Source organism: Volvox carteri (assembly GCF_000143455.1).
Source record: "Volvox carteri f. nagariensis unplaced genomic scaffold VOLCAscaffold_35, whole genome shotgun sequence".
In the NCBI taxonomy this organism is placed as follows: Eukaryota; Viridiplantae; Chlorophyta; class Chlorophyceae; order Chlamydomonadales; family Volvocaceae; genus Volvox; species Volvox carteri.
In genome coordinates this window covers 225,296-235,575 of record NW_003307578.1, presented here as the reverse complement: position 1 = coordinate 235,575, position 10,280 = coordinate 225,296, and the positions used below count along the sequence as shown (strand labels likewise).

The 10,280-nt window shown below is 50.9% G+C and overlaps 2 protein-coding genes across 2 annotated transcripts in view; both read right to left on the bottom strand.

Annotated features, from left to right (window-relative positions):
* Positions 1-2,500: 2,500 nt before the first annotated feature.
* Positions 2,501-7,017, bottom strand: VOLCADRAFT_93998 (uncharacterized protein; the record flags this gene model as incomplete). Its single annotated transcript, XM_002953202.1, has 7 exons — positions 2,501-2,584; positions 4,007-4,150; positions 4,406-4,468; positions 5,220-5,281; positions 5,326-5,566; positions 6,050-6,295; positions 6,763-7,017. The coding sequence occupies 7 exons, from the start codon at positions 7,015-7,017 to the stop codon at positions 2,501-2,503; spliced, it is 1,095 nt and encodes a 364-aa protein (XP_002953248.1).
* Positions 7,018-8,357: 1,340 nt separating this feature from the next.
* VOLCADRAFT_93997 (uncharacterized protein) overlaps positions 8,358-10,280 on the bottom strand; it is a gene marked incomplete at both ends in the record, with an annotated part of 24,335 nt that continues 22,412 nt past the window's right edge. Inside the window, one exon of the mRNA XM_002953201.1 lies at positions 8,358-8,390. Within this exon, the coding sequence (XP_002953247.1) occupies positions 8,358-8,390 (33 nt within the window). The remainder of the gene's footprint in view (positions 8,391-10,280) is intronic.

The following is a 10,280-nucleotide window of genomic DNA, read 5'->3' as shown; positions in this document are numbered from 1 at the left end:
AAACGTGCTGAAAAGCATTAATAAGGATGGCCAATTATCGAATCAACGGGTTTTGCTCCATACCGACAGCCAGGTCGCAGATAATGCACTGCGTAAGGGAGGCTCCATGTCAGACGCTATCCAGTCAATATGCTTCCAGGTGTTTTGGTATTGCGTCAAGCATAACATCGACCTCGTCACCACGTGGATTCCGAGAGAGCAAAATGGCCTGGCGGACGATCTTTCTAAAAGGGATGATGCGTGTGACTGGAAGTTGCATCCAGAGGTGTTTGATTCCATCAATCAAGAGTGGGGACCTTTCTCGGTTGACCTGTTTGCATCTGATCACAATTACCAGCTTCAACCATACTATACGTTTTTTCACACTCCGGGTACTTCGGGTGTTAACGCGTTTTCGTTACCGTGGCCTCAGAGAGCATGGTGTAACCCACCTTTCGCAGTAATGAGCCGGGTCTTGGCATACGCAGCGCTATGTCGCACCTCCATGACACTAATTGTACCTTTTTGGCCGGGGGCCATTTGGTGGCCAGCACTCATAGAAAACGAGTTTGTTTTTCGTTCATTTGTATGGGGATGTTGGGTGCTGCCGAGGCGCCCGGATTTGTTCCTAGATCGCCAAGGCGAAGGTCATCTCACGAACTGGGGTGTGCTAGCTCTTAACGTGGATTTTTCGCGCGACTGTCCGTACGCGGTCCCGGTCCCAATTCGTCACTGACTACCGGCAGGGGAGGACATCAAGACCTTAGTGCGGGAGATGCTGAACGGCAGCATACTGACACAACACCCGCAGCTAGTCGCCCTGGTGGACGCTATGATCGAGAGCGCACATCTAACCCGAGCGGCAAGTACGTGGCGGCTCTACGAACCAGTTATCCGGAAATGGGTGTCGTTTTGCACCTCCATGGGGGAACCTCCTTTAGGCGCAAGCGGGATAGTCGCTGCAGCATTCTTGACAAAAGTACGGCAGGATGCAGCGGCGCGCAAAGTGGGGCACCAAGCAGTGGATCGGGCCAGCGCGGCGGTGTCTGCTTTTCACGAGCTGGCAGGCTTGCCTACCCCATGCTTACATCCCTTGTGTGCCGGAGTCCGGGAAGTCGCCCGTCGGACGCTGTCGGCAACCCCCAGGAACCTAGACGTCACAACCCCGACGGAAGTGTCGCAACTGGTGGAATACCATATCCGCGAAGGTGTACCTTTACTCACTAGAATGGTCGTCACAGGCGCAGTACTCGCATTCTGCGGCTTGCTCCGCTTTGACGATCTAAGCCACGTGCTGGTGCATACTGACCTGCTTCGCATCTACGGAGATCGAGTGGAGATCTTTTTATTTAAAAGCAAGACCGACCAGCACTGCAAGGGAGCCTTTGTGACTATCGGCAGAATCGGCGGGCCATACTGCCCGGTGCTTCTTTTGGAGCAGCTGCTGGAAGCAGGTCACTACCAGCGGACACCACGCACGTCGGTGCGGCGCAACGGAGTTGAAGCCGATGCAGAGGATGTCGGCCCATTGCTGCGCGCCGTCAACGTCCGGCGCAACTGCCTAGAGGAGGTCGTGGCGGCACTCCCGTCTACGGTCGAGGCTATGCCTTATCGCAAGTTCCGCGACACGCTCCGGACGCTATGCGTGGAGGCAGGCGTGCAGCGCGACTTGTGCCCACACTCCCTGCGCCGTGGGGGCGCCACGGCTCTCGTGCAAGGCGGCGCTGACCGGGCAGAAGTGCAAAAGCTGGGGCGGTGGAAGAGCAACACCGTTTTCGAGTTCGCATATGTCCGTGAGGATGGGGCGCGGCGGCGAGCAGTGACGGCACGAATCCCGCTAGGGCATATTCCCCGTAGCACCTAGACAGTCGGTTGCTTTCAAGAGTCCGGTGGTTGAGTGCCTAAGTGTCACGGCCGGCCACTGGTCCAACTTGAAATAACCGGTCATTAGTGGGGGGGCGCAGGGGTTAAGCCGATCAGCACGGAAAGCCGGGGGATGCTAAGCCGATCAGCGGGGCAGTGTAATCGAGGCGCAAGCCGCGGTTCGGAGTGGTGGTTGATGCAACTACGGTGGTAGATAGGTAGCACGGTGGCAGCGTCGGTTGGGGCCAGACCCGGTGGCATCGCTGCTGTGGTCCGTTTTAGTGTTAACATAGTGTAACAATGAGGACAAGAAGTATAACATTATGCCATTCCTCCTTTCTAGGTTGCCCACTATTCCCTACAGTGTTTTTTTTTGCGGAATATATTCCGAATTCGGAATAAAAAATGTTCGTGGTCCTGAAAGTTAAGAATAAATAATGTTCTGGCCGTGCAAGTTTATTCCTCCAGCCAAAAATGGACTGTCCATGCCAAAGCCGCTAGAATCTCACAGGAGACATACATGTTATCATAGTACTTTAATGCCATGGATACTGTTAGGAAGCTCACGCCCATAAGTCAACGAGGAATCGGACTGTTTCTGACCGGACTAAATGCTGCAAAGCATTCGGACCCAAAGCTCCCAGAGCGTGTTAGGTCATTAAAGCAGATATAAAAAATCACTGAGGCCATTAGCGACGTTAATGAAGACGGTATAGAGGTCGTAGGGAATGTGGGCGCAATGCTGCAGCCAGCCGATGAGCGGGCCAAACATCAACATCAACGTTCGTCATACCGTTTGGCAGTTCCGGTTCATTGCTGCTATGCATCATTACTTTTGCAACCCGGAAAGTCGTGTAGTGTTATCTTTCAACGTGATGCAAGACGAATGATGGTGACCGAACTCCATTCGATCAGTGTTTGAGAGATTGTGGTGACGCGTGTTGCGGCATTCCCCACGGCGTTTGCATGAAGTAAACTGTAACTCATCGGGTGGTTCGGGGGGGGGGCCGCCTTACAGATACTTTGATTCCTAGGGGTGCTACTGTAGTAGCTGGTACACAGTACGGCTCGATACCAAATGTAGTAGCTGGCCGCTGAAAGGCCTCTCGAGATGCTGGTGGTCGTGCTATGCGTGTATTTATAGAGCCATGCTGTGTACCGGCAACTACAGCTACATTGTGCCGGGCCACACTACTGCAGGGCAGGCGTGTGTGCTTACATTTCTTTGTCTGCGTGAATGATTGGATGTATGAATAAATGGGCGAATGAAAGGTGTGGTTAACATGCCCCTGGTTTGGTTCGGTTCGGGTGGTGGTATCTTTTTGAACACATGTAGTCTGGTCGAGTGCCGGGGGCCCTTAGCAGGACTGAAGCACAGTTCAAGACGAGGCGTGTGGATATGTCTGCTTGTCTGATCGAAGGAATGAATGAATGAATAGACCGGGTGTTAAATTTGTGAGCGACTTGCCTTGCAGACACATCTTTGGTTCTGGTCGGTTCGGGTGATGGTAAATTTTCGCACATACACACACAATGAATGTATGGGTGAATGAGTACGGAGTACGGTAACAAGGCCACACGCCTTGTTACCGTACAAGCATGTATGGATTTGAAATCAACAAACACACGAGAGATATTTGTAAGAGCTCCCCTTGTTTCGTAAAGTTCCTTCAACTCCCGCGATTCTGAATGCGCGCCTGAGAGTTTGGGGACAGACCCTGCAATTGGTCTAAATTGCTCTGTAGAAAGGTTTAAATTGGCACCTGGGACAAGTTGAATTGCCGGGACAGGCCCTTGAATTGGCCTGACAGGGATATGAATTGGCCTGGCAGGGACATTCCGACAGTCAGAATTAGGCTGACAGGGTGTCGAATTGGCCTGGCAGGGACATTCCGACAGTCAGAATTGGCCTGACAGGGTGTCGAATTGGCCTGGCAGGGACATTCGGACAGTCAGAATTAGCGTGTTCGGGGCGTCGAATTAGGGAAGCACGGGAATTGTGCGACCGGGGCAGCCAAAAGAATTGCTCTGCCCGACAGTTTGTCCTACCCTCTCTCCGACACCACCATCCGGTTGTGTTTGGTTAGATATACGTATATCTATATAGTATACTATATCGGCTCGCGAGACCTGCATTACTTGTACGGCACGATGTACATCTTACCCTACGCAGCAGAGCTGTATACTTTGTCCAGGTTTGGGATTGACCGGATGGTTCCATGGGCCTTATGTTTGCTTGGGCAAGGTGTTGGAACGAGGGTGCCAAAAGCCTTGGTGACGGCAAGAATGCGCAAATATTCTCGTGCAGCTGGTGGGTTTAATATGGGTGATACAACACAACCTATGCTACCCGCCCCGCCCCCTTTCATCACCTCGTCTGTTCTAACAGCTCCATGACAGACTAGGCGAGGGCTAGCAGCATACATGCATAAGTGTAAGGCTTCTCATACTACAGGAAAAACGAAGATAGCTAGCGCGGGTGCGAGATGCCCTTATCATGATCGATTATGTATGTATGACAGTGCATGTGTACGGAATGTACCTGTGATAGGTGCACACGCACCAGCTCTTGACCATACTTCGACTCCATCAGCACCAGCATCGGTAGCATGCCGAGCCCGCCAACCTACACATCCAATTGGCCATATCCACACATATCGGACATGTACGGAGTTTTAAATCAGGCTGAGGCATGTATGGCCTAAAAACAGACATATGTATTGAAGGCCAGGGCACAAGATGCAATGAAGGCAGGTGGTTCACCCTCACTTCACAAACGATGGTGACCAACCGTGCCGGGCAACATGCAGCAGGGTCGACGTTGCTTTCAGTGGGTCCGTTAGTTTGCCCAGGTAGTGTCCCACGCATGCGAGTAGGCTCTAGTACGTGCATACACTGCTTAATTAAGGAGAGCAGCTCGTGTTGCAGCACCCTTTAACGTAATGCTGTGGCAGGTGCAGTGGGCCAGATCGAGAGTGAGATGTTAAGAGTGAGATGTTAAGACTGTGCGGGTGCCAGAAGAAGCCCGCAGATTTCAATCAGGCCAGCAGAAGGATGAGTGAAGCAGTGGGTTCGGATCCCGTATATGTTCAGGCATAGTTAGGATCCAGGATTTCGGGATGCCCGGGTACCCAGGGTTATATGATGTACCCGGTGGGCGACATGTCTAACAAATAAAAGTACCTCCATCTCGGACTAAGACGGACTACATGAACAATCCCACGGGATTGCCAGGGAGCGCCCAAGGACGTTCGCTTGAGGGGGGGAGGACTGTAAGAAGGGATCAGCTCCCCTTGGCATCTCCCGCAAGTGCTCTTTGTCTGGTCTTACACGTTCATGCACATGCACATCTCCTTGCCCTTCCCTAACACTCTCACCCTGCCAATCCATCCAGTGCCCAGCATCCCATCCAACAACGACGCGATCATACCAGGATAAACTGTCCACAAGGACTGAAACAGCAGCAGCTGATGAGGAGAGTACCTTCGCCACCCTGCACTCCAAACTTGGTGCTGTTGCACAGCTCCCCTGTCTCGATGTCCCAAACATACAGCGCACCATCTTCACTGCTGGTTGCAGCCGCCCTGCCTGCAGCGTGGCTAATTGCACACACGTCCAGCCTCCCTGAAGCGCTGGACCTGTTCATTTCCTTTGGTGTATCCCCCGTGATGTTGTAGATGACGACACGACCTGACTGTAAGATGATGATAGCCCTTGCGCCGTCCTCTGTCGCAGCAGATCCACATACCTAATATGCACCAGTGTTCAGGTGATGGGTGTCTGGCAAGACGCACACTCGCACAGATATACATGATGGTGGACAAGGCATCACCGGCTACCTAAGAGAACCTCACCTAGAGCTACCTACGCAGTCCTCTTAGGCCCGTGTTTGCAGCAGGCCGGCATGTAGATATGCCGTACTATTCATGCTGTACTACATTATAGTACAGCATGCCATGCTGTCACTTTCGCAATCCAACCCTAACAACACATCTGTACATACGGGCGGGCAGACGGACGGACGGACATGCAAACAGACGGACAGACGGACGGCCAGACTGACATATGTCACACAACCGCCCATTGGCCCACAACCGTGCGTGTGCATGAGTGTTAGCCGCGGGCTCATGCAACAAATATAGCGGCCACTCGCGCTTATCTCTTCCAGCTTGGCAGCTGCACCCTCTCATGTGTTGACCCCACATACCTGGCTCATGCAATACATGTCTTCTGGTTCCCCCTCCACGAACCAAACATCTCCACCGATTGGTAGGTGTAGCCTCCAGACGATCTGCATATTGGAGGCATTCCAGGCCTGTACGACCTCGCCACAACTGGTCATCATTAGCAGTGTCCCTTCCAGCGTGTGACTTTTAAACGCAGATATGCTGTTGACAGGCTTTCGATGGAGGTCCTTTTGATCCTCGCAGATAGCCTTCCATTGCTCTTCCTCCTGCGCACAATTCACGTAAAAGGATGTAAGCAAAATAGCAATGCACAAGTACTACTCCACACCATGGAGACATGCCAACCAGCAGAGAAGGTTGTGGCAAGGAAAGAAATACATTCTTTATATCGTATTATTGCTGAGCCATCAGGGAAGCTCAGCACGCCTAGCATCAACGCATAAGCCGGCTCATCGAAATCTATCACATAGCACTGTATAACAGGAATAATAATTTACTGATGCTACAAGGCAGCAGATTGAAAGCTACAGCCCGTGCGGAAGCAAATCTTCTGGCATGGCCCATATAATACGGGTGCGTCGCGGTGATCCTACATCATTGCCAGAAGAAGCTGTGGGTACAGAATCACCTTGAAACATTTCCATCGTTGAACAGAACCATCGGCCGTGCAGCTGAAAAATACATTGCTGCCTGCTCCTTTGCATACTGTGAAGTTCGGATGCCCTAAGCTTACGCTGGGAAGAGGCGCTGGCTGCGAAGCACTGCTATCGACTTGGGTAACCGAGTACTTCCAAAGGGAGCGACTGCGTCCTAAATCCCATAATGATAATTCGTAATTTTCTCCAGCAATTAGGAGCACCTCGCCCAGTTCATCGAGCTTGACCCAATCGCAGGACCTCGGTCGGGACATGTCGACGGGAATCCGTCTATGGAAGGAAACGTTGTCATTGCTCCGATCCCAGCGATAAGGTAAAGCTTCTTGTGGCATGTCTGCAGTCATCCCAGAAGAATCAGCCGATTGGAACAAACCTTCTGATTGGAGTTGCAACTCGGAAAAAGGTAGAGCTTCTTGTGGCATGTCTGCAGTCATCCCAAAAGAATCAGCCCATAGTTCCGGTTGAACTATCCTGGCCAACCCTAGATCTGCAGGTGACCTTGAAGGCCGGGTCATCGAAGACATCTAGCACGTAATGGCGCCACACGCTGTCAAGAAATCTGTTAAGAAGTTAAGAAGTTAATGATAGTAGGTGTACATATTTTAGTCCCAATCCATGCGAGGCCATGTCGATGTACCCGAAGAATTCAGCAGACGGGAGTTTTGTACACACATTCTCTAATTTCAGGATATAAGGATTGTGTTCTACCTTTTGGAACTGAGGGCTCATGATTAATGCAAGTCTACTACTTTTCAGCAGGAGAGGCGGCTGCGCGTTCCTGCATGTACTGCATGAAGTTGCCTAGGAAGGACTTGCAGGAACATGTGCTCTCCTCGTTACAACAGCCCTTCTATCAATATATTCTTCAGTTCCATGGGATATGTGTGTGTGGTTGTTACAGTGGGCTCCAGACTCCCGAAGAGTAGAGCCATCGGGCTAGCTGGCCGTGCACTGCAGTAGAGACTATACAAATTAGACCATCACCTCAGATAATTAACCGTTCATCGGTAACCGCTCCCGTGAGCATAGCAATTTGCCAGATATAATTCTCAAGAAGGGGTGATGTGCGCCAACAGAATCCCAACCTTTCCGTGGAATTCCCAAAGCTGCGAAACCCTGAAGGCGGCCCCAAAAGTGAACAATAACTCGACAAATGGCTTCTTCCGTAAGGGAAGGGCCAGGTAACAGTGCCGGGTTGGTTTTCATGTTTGCAGCCATATAACTTCTCCCATGCTCCACAGCTGACACCGCAGCAAGAGCCACAACATCCCAAACACATTGTTGCACTGTTTGTGGGGCTTGGACAAGCCAAAGTTGCTCCCTTGAGACTGGCAATCCTATTGAAATAGTAAGTTGATCTGCTACTGCCTGTCCCACCGGACAGGCCCAGAAATGATGACAGCGAGGGGATACACCTCCCACTGAGCCTACTTGTAACACAGCAAAGGCGTAACCCGGGATGCTCAGATTGGCATTTGCGTCGTTACATTGCCCCCCACTTAGCAATGGACGTCCTCGGCCATTATTTCGAGCACAGGAGCCATCCCACCTCGCGCCAGTGCGCTGGTTTATCCATTACACCATGAAATCGCCAATTTGCGACTTGCTGGTTGCCAGAATCGAACCGCCGACCCGAAGTTTATTTCGGAATTCGTGCGGTCCCGTCTCGATACTAGAGCGCGCTGTTCGCGCGAGTGGGCCGTAGCTCCGTAGCATAGTGTAGCATAGTGTAGCATAGTGTAGCATAGTGTAGCATAGCGTAGCATAGCGTAGCATAGCGTAGCATATGCTTGCAGATTGCATCTGCTTGCAGATCGCATATGCTTGCAGATCGCATATGTTTGCACATCGAATGTGGCATATGCTTGCAGATCGCATCTGGCATATGCTTGCAGATCGCATATGCTTGCAGATCGCATATGCTTGCACATCGAATGTGGCATATGCTTGCAGATCGCATATGCTTGCAGATTGCATATGCTTGCAGATCGCATATGCTTGCAGATCGCATATGCTTGCAGATCGCATATGCTTGCACATCGAATGTGGCATATGCTTGCAGATCGCATCTGGCATATGCTTGCAGATCGCATATGCTTGCAGATCGTATATGCTTGCAGGTCGTATATGCTTGCAGATCACGTATGATTGCACATCGCATGTGGCATATGCTTGCATATGAAGCATTTGTGCATATGAAACACATGTGCATATGTGCATACGAAGCATAGGTGCATATGTGCATATGTGCATATGAAGCATATGTGCATATGAAGCATATGTGCATATGAAGCATGCATAGCGCGTACAGCATAGCGTAGCATAGCATCGCGCGTACGCATATCACAGCATAGCATAGATCGTATATGCTTGCAGATCGTATATGCTCGCAGATCACATATGATTGCACATCGCATGTGGAATATGCTTGCATATGAAGCATTTGTGCATATGAAACACACATGTGCATATGTGCATATGAAGCATATGTGCATATGTGCATATGTGCATACGTGCATATGTGCATATGTGCATATCTGAGCCATGTGGGCTGAATTGCACGCTGAATTGCACGCCAAATTGCGCGTTGCACGGCGCTGTCGCAAGCGTGGATTGCATATGCTTGCAGATCGCATATGCTTGCAGATCGCATATGCTTGCAGATCGCATATGCTTGCACATCGAATGTGGCATATGCTTGCAGATCGCATCTGGCATATGCTTGCAGATCGCATATGCTTGCAGATCGTATATGCTTGCAGGTCGTATATGCTTGCAGATCACGTATGATTGCACATCGCATGTGGCATATGCTTGCATATGAAGCATTTGTGCATATGAAACACATGTGCATATGTGCATACGAAGCATAGGCGCATATGTGCATATGTGCATATGAAGCATATGTGCATATGTGCATATGTGCATATGTGCATATGAAATGGTGAAGTGCGTGTGTTGAAGTCTGCACGTTGAAGTTTGCGCTTTATGAAGCGCGTACGGCATCAATTCCGACGCGGAATTGAAACGCGCGAAAGAAGCGAAAAGAAAGAGCAAAAAGCTGGAAAGTATTTCGGCACAGTGGCAAGGTGAATTGCGAGCATCGTCAAAGCTTACAAGCGAAGAACGGCGCTGTATGAAGCGCGTACGGCATTCACTCCGCGCGCGTACGGAGCATACGAAGCATACGAAGCATATGTGCGTGTGCACGTATGGTGAAGTGCGTGTGTTGAAGTCTGCACGTTGAAGTTTGCGATCTGCTAGCGCTGCATATCGCATATCGCATAAGATGCATATGTGCATATGAAGCATATGAAGCACACGAAGTATACGAAGCATATGAAGCATATGAAGCATATGAAGCATACGAAGAAAAAAAAAGGGAAAAAAAAGCGCGCAAAATAAAAGACGAGCGCGCGCTGGGGATTGAACCGGCGACGTGGTGGACAGATGGACGGACGGCGACTCGGCCTAAGGCCTCCGCTCCAAAAGTAGCCGTAGCGACTAGAGCGCGCTGTTCGCGCGAGTGGGCCGTAGCTCCTGTGCTGGCTGGTGGCAAATTCCTGCATTGCGCGGACCAGTACAGGCTATGTGT